Consider the following 19,562-nt stretch of genomic DNA (forward strand, 5'->3'; position numbering starts at 1 on the left):
CTTCCAAGGGTTGACACTGTCTTCAACCCTTGGTATTCTAGGGACCTGGGGGCAGAGCTCAGAAGTTTTTGGAAGGCTTACCTTTTCTTTTAAATTAATCTATTCCGTGGTAACATTTAATATAAAAATAGTGTTTGAAATATTTTATCATTTAAAGTTCCTAACTCCCCTTGCCACCCAAAATCTTCAAGTAAAGTTGGTTGATGCCCTGGGTAGCCTCTACGCCTGCCCCTGGCACAAGTCCTCAGGGTCTGGGGAACCGCAGTGGGAGAAGCAGCACCTTGGAAGGCTTTGTGTCTTTTTTTCAGAGAAGAAGTTGATCCTGGGGGGTGGGAGTGAATGAGGAAGGGGGAGAAGGAGGGACACAAGGTGGCTGGTGTGTTGGGAAGGGACAGAGATTTGGGGGCTCAGGTTTTCGAGGCCCAACAGAGGGTGGGATGGGGACCCAGGGCTCTAAGGCATAACAGAGCCACAGCACCACGGGCTGCCAGAACCCTCCTTGATCCTAGGTGACTTTCTGCTTCTCAGGCTCCAGTCTCCCCACCTGCGAAAGGAGAAAACATTCCCCCCTCTATAGCCTGGTCAGTTGTGCTGGGGATCCAGTATCATACAGTCTCCTTGGAGAAAACACCAGGGTCTCCCTAAAGTCCGCACGCAGTTTAAGACCATAAGAACTGAAGTCATGCATGGGTGAGAAACAACTTGCAAGCAATTTTTAAAAAAGTGAATCCATGAGGGTAGAGGGCCTCCCCACCCTACCCTACACGTGTCTTCCTATTTCAGGTCAGGGACAGAGGTCTGTCAATAGAAAGGTGAGCAGTCTTAGGACTGGAAGCACCAAAGAGCCTCTGCTGTGAGAACAAAAATCCACTTGTCGGGCTTCCCTGGTGGCGCAGTGGTTGAGAGTCCACCTGCCGATGCACGGGACACGGGTTCGTGCCCTGGTCCGGGAAGATCCCACATGCCGCGGAGCGGCTAGGCCCGTGAGCCATGGTCGCTGAGCCTGCGCGTCCGGAGCCTGTGCTCCGCAACGGAAGAGGCCACAACAGTGAGAGGCCCGCGTACCGGAAAAAAAAAAAAAAAAAAATCCACTTGTCTTCAGATGCATTTCCAGAGGGTTCCAGAGTCACAGACCTGCAAAGCGAATGGTCCCATCCTCTCTTTTGACAGATGAGGACCCACAGGCCCTTCGTGGGGAAGGGGACTGCCTAAGTCTCAGTGTGTGTCAGGGGAATGACGGGGACCCAAAGGCAGAACCCAGGACGCCTGCCTCCAGACCTGGCCCCCCTCACGGCTCACTGAGGTCTTCCCACAGCCTCTTAAAAGAAACCACTCCTCTAAATCTTACGTTATGATGTCTGAGTAAACGGTGAGTAAATGGTTAAGACCAGCACAGGACTGCCTACAGAGATGCAGAGCAAATGACGGACACTCATGGGGTTCTGAGGGGCGCTTCACAAGAGGGATGCTGGGGCAAGAAGGAGTTCCCTGAAAGATGGACTGGTGGCCACTCACGGTCAGGCAGGGTGGAGCGCTCCACTACGGAGCCGAAAGGCCCGTCCATGTCCACGCCGTGGGACTGTACCGCAAACTCGTATTTGGTGAATGGCTTCAGCCCGCCAATGAGGATGTCTTCCCCAGAGCTGCCAAGGCAAGAAACGTGACCAGGGCTCTCAGGCACACCCTCCTAGCAGGGCAGGGCCCTCCAAATCTACTCCCCTACCCCAGCCCCACGGGGGCCACTAACACCATGCAGAGGACCTGCAGAGAGGTCTGGATGTATCAGGCTCCATGTCCAGTCCCCAAGCCAGGCCCCTCTTCCAGGAAACATTCCTGGATTAATCCACATCATTCTCTACCCAAGGGACCATCTCTGATGCTTCTTTTCCTTGACTTAATTTTACTTCAGCTGCCACTGTATATATCTATTTCTTTTTATGCTTTGTTTCCTCTGCCAAACAAACCGCTCCCCAGGTCAGGGTCTCTGTCTCCCCATCTAACTGGGGACCTCTCAGGACAGCAGCTGGGCTGTCTCTTCCCCGTCACGTGAAGTTGAAGAAATAGGTCTGTCCTGCGTGACATTTCCTAGGGTTGAGTACAAGGCTCTCCTGTGAGGGGATGGGACTGGATGGATGCCCCTTTTCCATCTGGCACCATCTGGTCATCAGACCCTCAATGTGCCCCCAGTTTAACACATGAGTCGTGAAATGTCCCTGAACCCCCAGGTCCCCGCTCCTCATCACCACCTGCTGCCTTCTTCCCCACCGTCTGCTCTTCCTCCCCCTTCGCAGCATCAGCCCCCTCGTCCCACCTGGTGTAATAGGTGACCAGGGAGGCATTCCTGAGCCCCCAGGGGCTGAAGCGCACCGTGTAGTTGACAATCTTGACTGTGGTGAAGTCTGGTTTTTTCCACCGAAGCCAAATGGATGTGGAGCTGTTTGATTCCGCATGGACATGGGCGGGGGGCAGGGGTGGCCCTCTCTGGATGGGCAGGTCTGGAGGGTGAAAATTAGAGTGTGGGAATGGAGGGAGGATACTCATCCCTCAGTATGTATAGTGGTTTGCAGTTCCCAGGGCACTTTCTTTTACCCAGTCTCTTTTGATCCTGTGAGTTGGGTGACACCATTCTCACTTCACAGATGAGGAAACTGAGGCTCCCCAGAATTTAAGTGATTTTTGCCAAGAGCATACAGATAGCAGACTGTGGAACACTAGTATGTAGGAATGTAATAGAGACAGCAAATCATGGCAATTAAGAGCACAGACTCTGGAGCCAGGCTGCCCTGATTCAAATTCCAACTCTGCCACTTAGTAGCTGTGTGACTATGGAGAAGTTAATTAACCTCTCTGTGTCTCCATTCCCCATTCTGTCAGTGGGGCAGATAATAGTACCAACACCTCATAGGGTTGTTATGAGGATTAAATTAGTTAATGTTTGTAAAAGACGTAGAAAAGTTTCATGGAATGAATGTCTGTGTCCCCCCAAAGTTCATATGTTGAAATTTGAACATATGGTGGGTCCTGTCTTAGGGATTAGTGCCTGTCTTTGTCTGTTCAGGCTACTATAACAAACCACCATAGACTGGGTGACTTATAAACAACAGAAATTTATTTCTCACAGTTCTGGAGTCTGAGATCAGGGTGCCAGCATGGTCAAGTTCTGGTGAAGGCCCTCTTCTGGGTTATAGACAATTGACTTCTCACTGTATCTTCAGAGCAGAAAAGGGAAGCAAGCTCTCTTGTGACTCTTATAAGGGTGCTAATCCCATTCATGAAGGCTCCACCCTCATGACATCATCTAATCCTAATTACCTCCTATTATATCACTTTGGAGTGGAGGGTTTCAGCATATGAATTCTGGGGTGACACACATTTTCAGTCTATAACAGTGCCCTTACAAAAGAGACCCCAGGGAACTCTCCAACCCTCTTTCCGCCATGTGAGGACACAGCAACAAGATGGCCTATGGTCTACGAACCAGGAAGCAGGTCTTCACCAGACACTTGGTCTTCTGGGGTCTCGATCTTGGACTTCCCGGCCTCCAGAACTGGTTGTTCAAGCCACCCAGTCTATAATGTTTTGTTGCAGCAGCCCCAACCAAGATCCTGAGCCTCAGTTTCCTGGTGGGCCACAAAGGGATACCTTCCCTCCCTAGAGCAGAGGAATAATCTGATAGACGGTGCAATGTAGGTGGATGTATTTTAAAAAGTGTTTAAAGGTCAAACTTGGAGTCAGAAGTCACTGATGAATCATGGGGTTTTTCTCTGTCCAACCTTCCATATTAGCACTGTTCATGGGTAATGAAAACACGGTGAGCAGACCTACGAGACAGTGCACAAGCTGGAGCTTCTCTCTGTAACCTAGAAGAGCCTCGTAGAATGGGTTTGTGGGTAGCTGAAGCTTCCAGACAACCTGACCACCAGAGCTGGCCCAGAGGAAAGGGAAAGGAGGCCATCCTGTTGACTGAGACCTCCTCCCCCGCTTCCCCAGCCCCCTCACCTGGGGTGGGAGCCTTTTCCGTCTTGCCCTTCCACACTGCCGCATAGCCATCCTCGTGTTTGTTGAATGCCACGAGCTTCACCTCGTACAGCTGGCCAGGGACTGGGGAAGGTCATGGGGGTCACTCACCGGCTAGAGGAACCTCTGGGGTCATCTCCAGCCACTGACCCTGCTTGTCCAGTCTCCCACTGGAGCTATGTCCATCTCATCCCTCCCCACCTGGCCCTCCTCACCTAGCTGGGTCAGCTCATACTGCTTCACTTTCTTCTTGAGCCGGACAGGACCCACATCCCAAGCCTGGTCTCCACGGCCCCCTGGAGGGCCCTCGCCATCTGCCTCCTCCTCCTCTGTCCCCACCTCTCGCCAGTACAGTTTGTAGCCAGAGATCTGAGCGGGGTGAGGGGGTGGCTGCCATGATACGACCAGGGACTCCATCCTTGCCCGTACCTTCAGCTCTGCAGGGGCAAAAGGGACTGCGGGCAGAGGCGCAGGAAGGGAGGGGGAAGAGACACGAGGAAGCAAAAAGCAGGAAGACAGCATTGAGTACAGCCTTGCCAGCCTTCTCCCAGTGCATCACCATTCAGCCACCGGCCTAAGGACCAGGCCCAGGCTCGGTCTAGAGCACACCTCACTCTTCCACAAGTGCTGGGAATGCAGGGATGTCTCCTGGGCATTTGCAAAGAGGTCAGCAAGGAGCACCTCTGGGGCAGGGCTGACGGCACCTCGCTTGGAGCAGGGCTCTAGAATTCTTCTGAAGGAATGAATGCATGAGTACCGGCAGGTAGGGGATCCCAGGGATTGCTAAAGCCGGGAAGGAGGGATGGAGCCATTGGAAGTGGGGAGCCCTATTTGGAAGCCTAAGAGTGGGGCAGCTCACTATGTGTCTGATGCTGTTCTCACAACCCTATAAAATAACAAAAGCACTATTATCCCTGTTTTACAGATAAGAAGACTGAGGCTCGTAAAAGTAACTTGCCCAAGGTCACACAGATAGTATGTGCGCCAGGTTTTGAGTGCATTTAACCACTCTACTATTGGGCCTCTCAGCCAAACCCACGATCATAATCATGGAAGCAGCTACTATTTAACAAGTTCTAATTATGTACTAAACATTTTGTTTACATTAATTAATCCTTGTGCCACACCTGGCAGTAAATGAAGTCTTAGAGTTGTGAACGGTCTGTCCAAAGTCACACAGCAGATGGAAAGGAAACAGGAGCTCAGGGGTGTCTGCAAAAGCTAGCCCTTCGCCTCTTCACCCATCCTCCCTTGCCCATCGAGCAGGGGGAGCCATGGAACGTCTCTGATGGAGGAGGTGGCTGGGTCTGGGTTCCAAGGGCAAACATACACAAACATACATAGGCACACGCATCACCCCAACTGTCCCCTCTGACCCCGTACCGTGGCTCTGGTTGTGCACACTGGGCGTTCTGTGCTGCATCCACTGGGAGGGGGCCCCGTAGCCGGTCCCTGTGCCGGCCGAAATCCGCACTCGATACACCTTGTTGGGCTGAAGCGAGTTCAGTGTAAACTGTGTCTCATTCCCTGGCACCTCGATGGAGAAAATCTGATCTGCTGGGACAGAAGAGACTGGCTCTGGGTGGCCGCCTAAGGACCAGGACTCCTAAACTCCCCTACACCGACTTTTCCACCTCAGATCCTGGTTCCTCAGGGCCCATCGGAGCCTAAAACCCTCAGTGCCCGGACGGACTCCATGCTCCAGGGCTGACTCCTGGGCCTCCAACTCTGGCTGGCAGAGCCATCAGCCTCGGCTCAGAGCGGGAAGGATCATGGCACACACTCCCCACCGCCCCAGGAGCTGTCAGTAACCAACCCCCCCACACACACCAGGGTGCTGGCATGAGGCACTGGCTATGAAGGCCATCAAGCACCACCTACCTTCCGGAGCCCTGCCAACCACCCAAGCCCCCTTCCTCACCCTTCCCTCCCTCCCCACCCTCATCCTGGCCCCCAGCCACTTGCCTTCTCCAATCTCTCCATCCCTTTCACACCTCCTCCCCTAGATTCCTGACATCTGTCCTAACACACACGCCCCCATGCCTCTTTTCTCTCAATCCCACAAGCACACCCTCCACCTCCCTATCCCTCATTTGCTTTTTGAGCTGGAAGGGACCCCAGGGATTACCTAGGTTACCTGCCTCATTTCACAAAGACACTGAGGCAGGGACTCAACAGGATTACGCACTGCAGCCGTAGAGGAGGTGGGGCTAGACCTCAGGCCTCCCCCTGTCTTGAGCTAGCCCTCTTCGCCTTCCCTTTCTCTCCTGCCCTCCCAACCCCCAGCCCACCTTCCCCCTTTCCAGGTTCACCTTGCCCTACTCCACAGCTCTGCTCAGGCCCCCAGCCACTCTGATCAACCCTTCACACCAATGATTCCCAGCCAGGTGGAGCCCGTGTCCTGCCCCCACTCACCTTCCTTTCCCAAACCGTACTCTATCTTGTACTTCACCACCTGCCCATTGCTCAGGCTGGGGGGCAGGGGCAGCCACACCACCCTGACGTCCGAGGGGTTGGGGCTGGACAGGGAGAGCTGGGGCGCTGCACTGGGGACTGAGACAGAAGAACATCTACGTGAGCTCTGCTCCACCGACGTGGAAGGTGAGGCCCAGGAGCGGTCAGAGACTTGCCCAGGTCACACAGCAAGTCAGAAGTAGGCCCGGGACCAGGATCTGAGGGAGGAAAGGGAGCCTCTCAGGGGAGCCCCAAGCTGGAGATGAGGGGACATCCTTCCCACCCTGAAGCCAGAATAAGGTTGGGGGCACAATCGTCTACATCCGATGGATTGTCACTGGCTCCTGTCTGACTGGATGGTATGTGGGTGTCGGGGAGAAGGGCCATCTGATACAGGCAATCATGAGACCTGGGCTCAAGTCCCAGCCGTACTACTGACCTTGGGCAAGTCACTAATTTTCTGGGCCTCAGTTTTCCCAACTGTAAATTAAGGAGAAGAACCCTCGCCCACTCCCTTACAGGGCACAAAATATGGCATAAGGCAGGTAAAAGTGCCTTGGCGAACACTAGTAAAGTGAAGCTGAGCTACCAACCCCAGGGAATTCTCTGGGCCCCAAGGTGCCCACTGCAGGTGCAGAGGTCCTACCATCATCCAGTGTGTGGACCAGTGCTGGGGTGGAGGTGCGGCTGGCCCCCAGCTGCGAGTAGGCCACCACGTAGAACTCATAGTCTGTGTTGGGTTCCAGGTCCCGAACCTGTAGCTCAGTGGTGTCATTGTTCACTGCAAACTGGTATTCCACATTGTCCATGCCTGAGTGGGTTAGGGTTAGAGGACAGTCTGTCACAGGGCAACCCCCGAGGGCTCACCAGCTGGAAGCTGTCTAGGGATCCTTTATATTGTCCCAGTCCCTAGAATAGCCTCTTTACAGCTAAATCATTCCAGATAATCTCGGTGGGAGAGTATAAACTCCCCTGACTTCTAGTCCCACTGTATTAATTCCTCCACTGGTTAGGAAGTCCCTTCTAGCCTCTAACTGAAGTGACTCTTGCTGCAATGAACAAGCTGGCTCCAGGAATGCCAAGCCATTTTCCCTGGGAGGAGGAGCATCCTCTCCCGCCTCTCTTATAACAAACTGTGGCTGAGGGAGAAATGTACTGACCCATTTCTACACAGGTCTCTCCTGTGGGTTCCCACCCCATCCCGTTCTATCCTATCCCCAAAGGCAACCCTTCAATCATCCAGCCTATGCCGCGCCCCTCCCCGCCCACCAGAGCCCCCGCGTAGGTCTTTGCTGGGGCCTCTTAGCCCCGGGGAGACTTACCCCGTGCCTTCTGGTAGTGGAGGGAGAAGCCGATGATCTGCTCGCTGTGCAGCTCGGGCCGCTCCCAGGCCACCAGAACGGCGGAGCTGCTCAGCGGCGTGGCGGTGACCCGCGTGGGGGCGCTGGGCAGCCCCTCGCGCACCACTACTGCCAGAGGCGCGGCGGCGCACGCCGTGCCCGCGCCATTCTCGGCCACGCACTGGTAGTAGCCGGCGTCCTGCAGGCCGATCTGCGTGATGACCAGGCTGCCGCCGCCGCCCTGCACCTTGACGCGCCCGTTGGGCCGCAACGGCTCTCCGTCGTGCAGCCAGCGCAGCGTGGGCCGCGGCTCCCCGGACGCGCGGCACACGAAGCGCGCGGTGCTCGCCCGCGTCCGTGACAGCGCCTCCGGCGCCTGCGAGATGACAGGGGCGGCTGGGGGAGGGGAGGGGGACGCTGACCGCGCGCTCCGGCCACCAGGGGCACTGGCTCCCGCCCCCAATACCCGACGGACACCCCGACGGACTCCCGCATCCTCTCCACTCATTCTAACCTCTTCCTGACTCACCCGTCCCCCCAAAATACCCTCGGCAGTGCAGCTCTCTCTTCCGCCTTTTACCCCAGCCCCACACTGACCATTCTCTTTCTCTCTCCGAGTTGTCCCCAGGCCTCCTCGGCCTCCCCTAAATACCCTGGTTCCTCCTGGATCTAACCCTGCTCCCGCACTTACCATTTCCTTCTCCCCTACCTCCCAGTATCCCTTACCTATCAGATTTACCCCTCAGCCAGCCCTGAGCAACCCTGCCCCTAGTTTTCTCCTCCCAGACCACTCCATCTCCCCCGAGTAACCTCAGTCCCACCCCTCCCTCCCCACATTACCTGGGTCCCACCCAGACCACCCCTCCCCTCTGCCCCCACTCCATCCTCCAATCTCTTTCCACCACTTCCTCTCCTCTAATTACCTAGTCTGTCCCCTCCAATGCCCCACCCCCCGCCCTATCCCGTTTTCATCCTCCAGCACCGCCCCTCAGTCCCTCTGACACACCCAGTCGCCCCTTTACCCCCCTCCCCTCTCCTCCCGGCCCCGCCCTAGCTAACCCGCCCCAGTCCGGTCTCCCCAACACCTACTCCGCGGTCCTTCGCCCTCCCTCACCCTCCTCCCCTCCTCACCCAGCACGCGGAGCTCTGCGGCTGCGGTTGCGAAGTCGCGCGTGCGGGGCTTGTTAGCTCGGCAGACGTAGACGCCGGAGTGCCGGGGCTGCGCGCTGGTGATTAGTAAGTTGGTGCGGCCCAGGACGATGACATCGGTGGAGATGGGCTTCCCATCTGCGGGAGGAGGGAGAGCGCTGGAGGGGGGAGCGGAGGGCTGCCCCTCCATCCACTCTCCGGACCTCGGGAGACCCTCTACACCCGGGTTAAGAGAACACAACAGTCGCTGGCTGGGATCTCAGTTCCTCCACTTGCTAGACCGATGACTTCCTCTGAGCCCTTAGTGTCTCTGTCTGTAAAATGGGGAGATGGTCCCTCGCTGGAAGGGCTGCTCTGAGAGCGTAACGAATAAAGTCTGTGGGACTGGCTGGCACAATGCAGGCACATAAGAAGTGCTCAGTACACTACTCAGTTATTACCATTACCATTATTATTAAATTCATTTCTCTCAAGAAGGACACTCCTCCCATATGGTCTTAGCCCAGTGCTATGATGAACATACGGCTGGAAAGGTCTGGACCAGAACCAAAGATCTGAATCTGTGCAGACTTTTATCTTGATGTGAAGTGAAAACCATTTTAAAAGTCCTTCCCTTATGGACCTGAACAGAAAATCCAGGGAAGAAATGCAAATGGCCAATAAACAAAAAAGTGTTCAACTTCACAAAATCAAAGAAATGCACATCAAAACACAGATGTTCATTTTCACCCATCAAATTGGGAAAGTTTTTAAAAATAGTATGAGAAAGGGTAAATGCTGATAGGGCTAACAGGGGCTCCACCTTGACCTTGAAGCCAGGATTCCACTTGTGGGCACTCTGTGGTGGGGAGCTGTGAACGGGGCTGATCACTGCAGTGTTAACTGTAATAGTGGACAACTGGGAAGGACTTAAAAATTCAATAGCAGGAACTAGCAACTTAAATTATGGTGACATTCAAATGATGGACTATCATAGTTATTAAAATTATTTTCAAAAAAGTTTTAAAGATGGGGAGATGTTTATGATATACTGTTGAATGAAAATAGGACTTGGAATTGTAAGTAAGCACGCTTTCAATTTTGGGGAAAAATGTACATGTGCATAGAAAAAATCTGGAAGAAAATATGCTCATATGTTAACAATTTTAATCTCCGAGTGGTGGGATGTTTTCTGTTTCTCCTTTTCCCTAGTTTTCTACAATGAATACGTACAACTTTTGCCATCAGAAGAAAACAAAACAAAACAAAAAAGCAATGCCCCTCTGACTTAGTTGAGTAAGTTCCTAGAAAAGGAACAGTGCCCAGGGGCAGGAATGAAGTCCATTTCCAGCTTCTCTCTTCCCAGTCTCTGTCCAGGAGTGCTATTAGCAGAGTTTCTCCAAGTGAGATCCCAGAGCCACAGGTGTCAGGACCCTCTGGGACAGCAATTCTCAAATCCTTACTGTGTACACAAATCACAGAATCTCAGGAGACCTTGTTAAGATGCAGAGGCCTAGGGCACCCCAGATTCTGCATTTCTAACTATGGCCAGGAGGTAGGTCCAAAGACCACACTTTCTGTAGAAGGACCTCAGACACTTGTTAAGCATTAAAAATCCTGGGTCATGACTCTCCAGGCATACATGGAGGGAGTCCGCAGTTTTAAGACGCTCCCTGGGATTGGGACTGACATATAGTACACACTACTATATATAAAATAGACAACTAATAAGGACCTATTGTATAGCACAGGGAACTCTATCTAATACTCTGTAATGACTTATATGGGAAAAGAACCTAAAAAAGAGTGGCTATATGTATAACTGATTTACTTTGCTGTACACTTGAAACTAACACAACATTGCAAATCAACTATACTCCAATAAAATTTTTTTAAAAAATTAAAAACTAAAAAAAAAAAAGAAGCTCCCTGGGTCATCTTGATGCCTGGTCAGGATTTGAGAAACACTGATAATAGAACTTCTGGGTGACACAACAGGCTTACTGCAATAATTGTACGAGGGTCCTGCTGGCCCCAGGACCTAGGGGCCCTAACTAGGCAAGTGTCACAAGTCCAAGGAGGCCGGGCAGGTCAGGGAGGCACAGATACCAGCACTGTTCTTTCTCATCAGCTCGGTGGGGGTATGTAGTCATTTGGGTTATTATTTTTCTTTAAACTCTATGTATTCATCATGACATAGTCTTGAATGTGAGATACAAACTTACAAAAAGAAGGCAGTGTGGAGTCGTATACTGAACCAGGGGAAAAAGGGTAAAAAGAGCTGGGTTTGGGACTTTCTGGTGGTCCAGTGGGTAAGATTCTGAGCTCCCAATGCAGAGGGCCCGGGTTCGATCCCTGATCGGGGAACTAGATCCCACATGCCACAACTAAAAGATTCCGTATGCCGCAACAAAGATGCCGTGTGCCGCAACTAAGACCGGGTGCAGCCAAATAAATAAATTAAAAAAAAAAAAAAGAGCTGGGTTTAAGACTTACTTCTGCCATCAACTTGGCACAAGTCACTTATCTCAAATGGAAACAAAAACAATCCTTGCTTTTCTTCCATACAGGGCTGTAAGGGGTGGTGTACCAGAAAGGGAACAGGCTCTAAAGTTTGGGTCCTGGCTTTCCACCTTCCTCTCTGAGCCTCAGGTTCCTCATCTGCCCACTGGGAATAATAGCCCTGGCCCCTACCCTCCTCCAAGGGTTCCAGCAGGAGAGTAGGTTGCATGCTCAGTAGACTGCAAGGTGATGTTTGGCCAGCACCCTCATTACCCTGATAGCATCGATAGCATCTCCTGTAACGCATTCCCACCTGGCACTCATCACTTGCTGCCTGATACTGTCAAGGGTCTTGTCACGGATGTGTGCTTATCTCCCTTAAACAGACTGTGAGTTCAGAGGGCAGGCCCCCCCCACCTTTTTTATTCACTGTGCCCAGCATGAAGCCAGGCACACAAAGGCGGCAGCACACTGGGTGGACCAGGAGGGGCTGTGTAGTTAAACAGACCAGCAGAGGGTCCAAGTTCCACCTGACTCGCTGGCCCCTTTCCAGCTCTCACACATTCACTGTTGTGAGGACTGGAAACATAGCGTGGAAAACCGAGCCCAGTGCCCCACCCGCCAAGTAAGGTCTCAAGAGTGATTTTGTGAGTGGCAGACTTAGTGCGCTTCGTAAAGGAAACTTGCTACACGGATTGATGATTAGTTTTGTCCAGGCTCCCTACCCACACTCAGCCCTGGGACAGGAGTTAGATCCTACCATACCAAAGGTCGGTGACCATTGCATGGTCACCCTTATAGCTCCTTGACTTGGGGATGTGTGAGATGCCACATTCTTCCTCTCCCATGCCCTCAGGTCCCCTCTCTCCACTTACCCTGTCGGACCCAGGACACGAAAGGGGTGGGGTCAGCAGAGGCCACACACTCCATCACCACACTCTGGCCAGACACCACGGTGGTGTTCTCCGGGGCTGCCACAATGACCACGTCCTGCCCCCCGATGGATGCCAGCGACCCTGGAGAGAGGGCAGGCCAGCAGGCAGCTTTACCATCAGGCATCTTCACATGCAGTACCTCACCTGATGCTTACAGTCACCTGGTGAGGCAGGTGGGGCAGGGAGCAGCCAGGGTTCCATCTGACAGATGGGAAAGCAGCTGCGTAGTTCAGCAGAGCTGGGACTGGAACTCAGAGCTCTTTCTCTGGGAGCCAGGAGAGGAATAACCTGACCTCCGACACACCACCCCCATTCTCCCCTGTCAGATTGAAGCCACCCTCCGGGCAGAGAACCAGCAGAGTCAAGAGTAGACTTGGAAACAACTATACCCCAGTTTAAAACAAAAGAAAAAAAAAAAAAGACTTGGAGTCTGGACTTGGAGTCAACAGTTATAGTTTCTAGTTCTGGCAAGTCCGTTCTCCAGAGGGCCTCGATTCCCACGTGGGAAAGGCAGGGGATGGGTTCGAGTTTCTGCCAGCCTGGCAGCCCCCTGAGCACTAATTCTCTGCCAAGTTCTCAGTGTGACCCTGGGTCCCTGGGTCAACATGGTGAATACCCGGTTTGTCCAGCAGGTGGAGGCAGAGACCCCGGGCACGGGAGGGAGCGCGAACCGGACTCAGCGCGTCAGCTAAGCTCTAGGAAGCAGGGTAGGAGTGGAGGTGTAGGGGATGAGGAGGGGGATGGGAAGAGAAGAACGGAGGGGCGGGGGTCGAGAGGAGATGCCATGGCAAAGGGAGGCAAGGGAGAGGCCCTTGTGGGAGGCCCGGAGTGAGATCTACTGAGCACCTGCTAGGCAGCAGGCACTTCCCAATCTTATCTCAGCGATTCTCACCACCTCCCTGAACTGGACATTTGATAAGGAACCCAGGGTCACGCAGATGGTGAGTAGAGAAGGCAGGATTCAAACCAGGTCGTTCTGACCCCAAAGCCTGTGTCCTTCCTACTGCATCACCATGGGACGGGAGATTTTCAGAGAAATGGAGAGAACACGAGCCCCAGCCCATCAGGAGCTAGATGCACAGCAAGCAGCAGCAGGGTGAATCCCCTTCAGGGCACACAGAGGGCCGGGGACCAGGGCTTCAGGGCACGGACACTCCTCCACGGACGCCTCACCTCCCCACCCCTGGACGCTCCACCCAACTCAAGAGAACACAGAGCCTCGCAGGAAGAGAGCCCTAAACTGGGAGTCTTGGGTTCCTGCCCCAGTTCTATCTCTGACTTGTTGGGGGGCACTGCCTTCTCTGGGCTTTATCGCATTGCCAGTTACTTATTTGAAGGCAGGCCTTGGACTACTTGTGGCCCCGCCCAGCTCCAAAATGGCCGACTCTAGAAACCCCCAGGTTTCCGCACCCAGGCAGCCCCCTTACCTCTGTGGGCCACGCGGAGGAGGGCCTCCTGGCTGAAGCGCTGGTTTGCTGAGTTGGTGGCCACGCAACGGTAGGAGCCTGCATCACCTTTCTGAACGTCCAGGATCTGGAGGACCCCATTGGGAAGGGTGATGAGCCTTTGGAAGAGAGAGGGCACCTGTGAGGTGCGCAGGAGCTCCTCAGGGAGGGTAGCACGCCCCAACAGTCCTGGACCCACGTTCCCCTCTGGCCTCAAATACCTAGAGCAGTTCACTTTCAAGGTTCACTCATAATAAAAGAAATGCAAATTAAAACTACAAGATACCATTTTCACCTATCAGATTAGCAAAGGTCAAAAGTGTTTTTTTTAATTAATTAATTTATTGGCTGCGATGGGTGTTCGTTGCTGTGCCTGGGCTTTCTCTAGTTGCGGTGAGCGGGGGCTACTCTTCATTGCGGTGCACAGGCTTCTCATTGTAGTGGCTTCTCTTGTTGCGGAGCACAGGCTCTAGGCACGTGGGCTTCAGTAGTTGTAGCACGCAGGCTCAGTAGTTGTGGTTCGCGGGCTCTAGAGCACAGGTTTAGTAGTTTTGGCGCACGGGTTCAGTTGCTCCGCAGCATGTGGGATCTTCCAGGACCAGGGCTCGAACCCGTGTCCCCTGCATTGGCAGGTGGATTCTTAACTACTGCGCCACCAGGGAAGTCCCAAAGGTCAAAAGGTTTTGTTTTTGTTTTCTTAATTTTCTTTTTGTTTTTTCTTCTTTTTTGGGGGGGCCACATAGCTTGTCCAATCAAAAGGTTTAGTAACACCCTTTGTCGATGAGGGAATGGGGGAAGGCAGTCCTGTCTTGTTGGTGGTCATGCCAAATCAATACACCCTCTTTCAAGGGCAAGCTGGTGATATCTTACGATCAAACCTGCATGTGCCTTTTGAACCAGCAACATCACTTCAAGGACTTTATCCTACAGATATTCTCGTACATGTACACAAAAACGTATGTCTAACGATATTCACTCCAGCCCTGTCTGTAATAGCAAAAGACTGGCAACAGTCCAAATGTCCATCTGTAGGGTGGGAACTAGCTAAATCGGTCTGGGTACATTCACACAATGGAATGCTAGGCAGCTGTTAAAAGGAGACAGTTCAATGTGTACTGCTATAAGACCATCTCCAAAATATGTATGGTACAGAACAGTGTGTGTGTGACGCGTACACTTATATGCTTTTGCACTGAATGTCCCTGGTAATAGTGGCTATCTCTGGGGAGGGGACCTGGGATCCTGGGACCTGTCAGTGGGAGATTTAATTTTCATTAAATAACCTTCTGTATAGTTTGAATTTGTTTACCCCCTGCCTGTATTACCTCCTGTCTCCCTGATAAAATCCCTTCTATTCACACTATCTCATCTGAAACTCGAAACAAGCCCAAGGGGTAGAGGGGATCACAGCCTTCCTTTTAATGGTGACAAAACTAAGTCTTGGAGGGAGTAGGGTATTTTCCCAGGGTCTCACAGCTCGAGCAGAGTTAAAACTGGAACCTAGGGCTTCTGGTGCCAAATCCCACGTTCTTCTCACTTGCTCGTCTCAGCAGCCACTAGATGGCCGAGAATGCCAGTGGAAGGGACGTGGTCTCCAGCAAGTCCCAGTCAACACGTACACTACTGAGGAGGGGCAGGATGGATGAGAGTGGTGTTCTCTGCCCTTTTGGTGAGGGTTGGAAAGCAGGTTGGGCTAGAAGGGCCCAGAGACCTTGCTTGAGAGACAGTGCAATCCCAGGCAGGGAAGTGCCCATGGGAGCCAGGGTGGTGGGAAGCAGAATGGGTTCTGGCCCAAGCAAGGAGGGAGTGGGTCTTCCTGAATCCTCTAGCTGTGATCCCTGCAGGGTCAGCTCGAGGGTGAGAGTTCTAATTTCTCACTAGAGCAAGTGGCCTGTGGATGTAGGCTGGGCCAAGGTCAGGGAGGGAATGGGGCAGCTGTGCACTTGGTGAAGACCCCTTGGCTCGTGGGGAAAGCAGGGTATGAGAAAAATCTAAACACAGGAGAAAAGAACTAGCTCAAGGGTGTTGGGAGAGAATTCTGACCATGAGCCTAGAAATCTGCTGTGGCCCAAAGACTTAGAGAAAAAACATAAACCTGCATCACTCCTTCCCTCAGCCCACAGGCAAACCCATCTCTGCCCCAGAGTCTTACCCTCAGTTCCAAGAACTGCCCACATCAGTGCTGGGAGAGGGGACCAGAAGGGGCAGGGTGGTTGGAGAGAAAATCCTGGGCCAGGACCCAGCCTGCTGCCATGGAAAATTTGATGGGAAATGACAAGTGGGGAAGGACAAGCAGGACCCATCTCAGAAACAAGGCCCCCATCCCCATCCACGGCTCCTCCACCTAATATTCTCTGCCTCTAAGACCCTTCCTCCTTCCTCAGTCTCCATAGCTGTTGTCAGCAGGATTCACGCCAGGAGCTGCCCACACTTCCTAACCCCAAAGTTTCTCACTCTTTCCAGGGAAATTGTGCTCCAGGTATCCAAGAGCTAATACCTCCTTTGACATTAACTTAATTACGTGTGTTGAATGAATGAATGCGGGTGTGGTGCTGTTGCTAGAGCCAACACAAGTGAAATGGAACCACTTTCATTTAAAATTTCTTCTGCTTTGTTAAAATGTGTTTTAAAAAGCTCTGTCCTTGGAAGAATGTCCAAGACATATTGGTTAGTGGGGGGAAAGAATTCACAAATCAGTGTTTATGAAGCAATTCTATTTTTGGAAAATAGATAAATGATATGCTAGGATGTGCATGGAAAAAGTCAAGGGTGGTAAAGCTCACGTCATTCGTGGAGGTTTTCTCTGGGAGTGGGGTTACTGTGGGGCTCTTTTTTGTTGCGTTTTTAAATTTCTTGGTTACAGTGAACATTTATTAGTTTGGAAATATAAAACTTAAAAAAATTTAAATGGAAAAAAGCATGTGCCCTTGTACACTTTGTTTTGTAACTCCTGGCTCTAATATAAAAGCAGCTGTGGCATAGAGGAGAGAACTGATTCCAACATATGTGATTTTTAGCAAGTGACATCACATGTCCAGGCCTCAGGTTTCTCATCTGAAAAATGGGTTTCATAATTCCTGCCTACTTCACAACCCCGACCCTGTTAATGTGTCATAAGCTCTCATTAGATAATGGTAACAGCTATCTGTGCTCAGTCTGTAGGTGACTTTTTTCCCTTTAAGTTAGTATGTTTTATCATTTTAAAATGAATTCAAATAAAACAAAATAGCTACTTATAGAATGAAAAGCAACCTCTAGCTAAAAGGAAGGGACCATTCTCTTTCCAAGCCTGAGCCTCAGCCTGCTGCCCGTACCCACAAAAGGCCACTTGGACCCAGAGATTCAAGAACAGAGGAGAAATGACAGCTGCTCTGAATTTCCTGAGGGCCAAGGAGCCTCCACCCTGAGCCGTTCAGAGATCCACCCAGGGAAAAGGGACACTAGCCGAGGGTCACATGAGGCTGACAGACACGATGGACCCTAGGAGATGGGTAGGGCAGAGGACTGGACTAGGGAGACTGCAGTAATTAAATCCATTAGTGCCATGGTTTTAAAGTGTGAGTGAATGGTGATAACAAAATGATTTCAAGTGGATCTAGACACAGGTTTTTATTCCAGTGGTTATATATTCATTTTTATGGCTACCTTCTATTTAAGGTCAGTGCTGCTGGTTTTCCATTTTACTGCAGTGAGATACTGTTCCTTTTTAGTATGTGTTAAAGTTACAAAAGAGAGAGCTGATTTGAAGAAATGTATTAAGTAAGTGTTGTATAAATGGTTAAGGGATGGCCAAAAATATGACAGGGGTTTGTGAATGCCTGCGATCTGGGAAACTTTGCTCTCATTGATTACTGTTTCCCATGGAAGAAAAATTATCCCCTATCATTAGAAATTAGTATAAGTATCAGGGAATTGCCTCACGGTCTAGTGTTTACCATCAGTTCCCAAAATATGAACATAGACCCTGACAGAGTGTGCTTATTAACTGCACATGTGCACAGCCTACACCAAGGCATATGGTCTCCTTCAAATCACTGGGTTGAGTTTATGAATAGCATATTTCTATGTGAACTCTATCTGGGTATGTGTAAAAATACATACCTTGGGCATAATCAAGTTGCTGTTTTAGATATTTCTTTATTCCCCCACACACACAATGTGCTGGGACATGTGAGCCTGGCTTATTTATAGATGAGGATCACTTTTCAGAGGACTTGGGGGCAAACACTCCCAGAGGCCAGGAACTGGCAGCTCCAGCCTCCTGGGAGAGGCCTGAACTAGATGTTGGGAGATGAGGGAACTCCTTTGTTTGCTGAGAAACTTTGGGGAAGTAACTTCTGTGCTCTGAGCACAGCTGGACCACTCCAACTCTAAGCCAGCCTGCAACAGGAGTTTCTTCAGACCCTGTGGCTTCCCCACTCCAACCACCAAATCATCCACCCCAGGGCTCCGCTGTCAGATACTCTCAGCACTAGCTGTGTGACCTGGGGCAAGTGACTTCTGTCTCTGATCCTCAGTTCCCTCATTTAAGAATTCAGATAACAGTATCTGCCACAGCCATACAGATAGACCTGGAAGGGGGTTCCTTATGTGTTAAGTGAAAAAAACAGAAGTTGCAATATAATCCCATTTTTGTTTTCTAAAAAAAGGTGATTGAACAAAAAACCCAGTATGTACAATATGATCCAAAATTTGAAAGAGAATATTTATAAACATACAGGGGAAAGGTCCAGAGGATAGACATCAAAACTAACAGAGGCTTTCTATGGGTGATAAGAGGACGAGCCATTTTTGTTTCTTCTTTTTTGTTTATATGAATTTGAAAAATGTATCTAATAGGAATATAAACTAAAAGTAAATAGAGGAAAATATGAAAAATAAGGAACACTTACCTTGAAGGATCATGGGAAGGATTAAGTGAGAAAACACAGCTCTAATGAAGTGAAGCCTCTTGTGACTTTTAACGCAGGGAGAGTATTCTGCTCTCTCCCACCCTCTCTGGGGACTGTCCCAGGAGTAGACTCTCAACTGGTTCTCATCCAACAACTCTCTCACAGTGGTGAGAGGCTCCACATTTAAAAGGCATAGCACTTGGGACTTCCCTGGTGGTCCAGTGATTAAGACTGTGCTTCCAATGCAGGGGGCACGGGTTCGATCCCTTAGGTCAGGGAACTAAGGTCCCACAAGCCATGCGGCAGGGCCAGAAAAAAAAAAAAAAAAAAAAAAGAGGCATAGAACTTAAAATGTCAGCGCTAGGAAGGCTGGGTTAGCATTCCCAAGGTCTCCTCCCTGGAATGCTCATTCCTAGGATGTTAACAGTGTTCCTGCAAGAGGGGCTCTGGGCAAATGAGTCTAGGAAGCATTTGGTTAAACAAGTTAAACAGGTTTCTCAGTACAGGGCTTCTCAGGGCCTTGTCAACTCCAAGAGGGAGATTTATAGGCAGTTTCCTCATCTTATTTGACTGTGGAGTACTTTTTTTTTTTCAAGAATCATCTTTAGGGACTAACGTTCTAATAAAGAACACACTTTGGAAACCGTGATCTAATCCAACCCACTGGACCAGTGGGGCTGACTGATCACCAAAGTCAACAGGATCACTTATATCTTGACCTCTCTCACCCTTCTTCCTCACTTACAACTGTTGCAGAGATGTGGCCTGGGGCTTTTCTATCTAGAAGTTTCTCTTACACTCTCACCCCTACCTAGACACGGGCAAAAGTCAGAGGAGATGGGACAACTC

General features: G+C 51.1%; 1 protein-coding gene across 2 annotated transcripts in view; it reads right to left on the reverse strand.

The window, feature by feature from the left end:
• IGDCC4 (immunoglobulin superfamily DCC subclass member 4) overlaps window positions 1–19,562 on the reverse strand; it is a gene marked incomplete at both ends in the record, with an annotated part of 35,268 nt that overhangs the window by 4,290 nt on the left and 11,416 nt on the right. Inside the window, 11 exons of one of the 2 annotated variants that reach the window (XM_082839947.1) lie at window positions 1,516–1,643; window positions 2,312–2,495; window positions 4,000–4,101; window positions 4,233–4,472; window positions 5,401–5,571; window positions 6,433–6,570; window positions 7,118–7,282; window positions 7,794–8,207; window positions 8,943–9,098; window positions 12,317–12,457; window positions 13,804–13,940. In XM_082839947.1, coding sequence (XP_082696073.1) covers window positions 1,516–1,643; window positions 2,312–2,495; window positions 4,000–4,101; window positions 4,233–4,472; window positions 5,401–5,571; window positions 6,433–6,570; window positions 7,118–7,282; window positions 7,794–8,207; window positions 8,943–9,098; window positions 12,317–12,457; window positions 13,804–13,940 — 1,976 coding nt within the window. Of the gene's footprint in view, window positions 1–1,515; window positions 1,644–2,311; window positions 2,496–3,999; window positions 4,102–4,232; window positions 4,473–5,400; window positions 5,575–6,432; window positions 6,571–7,117; window positions 7,283–7,793; window positions 8,208–8,942; window positions 9,099–12,316; window positions 12,458–13,803; window positions 13,941–19,562 lie in introns of both variants that reach the window. The other variant, XM_082839946.1, reaches the window with a different exon arrangement.

Source organism: Leucopleurus acutus (assembly GCF_964270905.1).
Source record: "Leucopleurus acutus genome assembly, chromosome: 1".
Taxonomy (NCBI): Eukaryota; Metazoa; Chordata; class Mammalia; order Artiodactyla; family Delphinidae; genus Leucopleurus; species Leucopleurus acutus.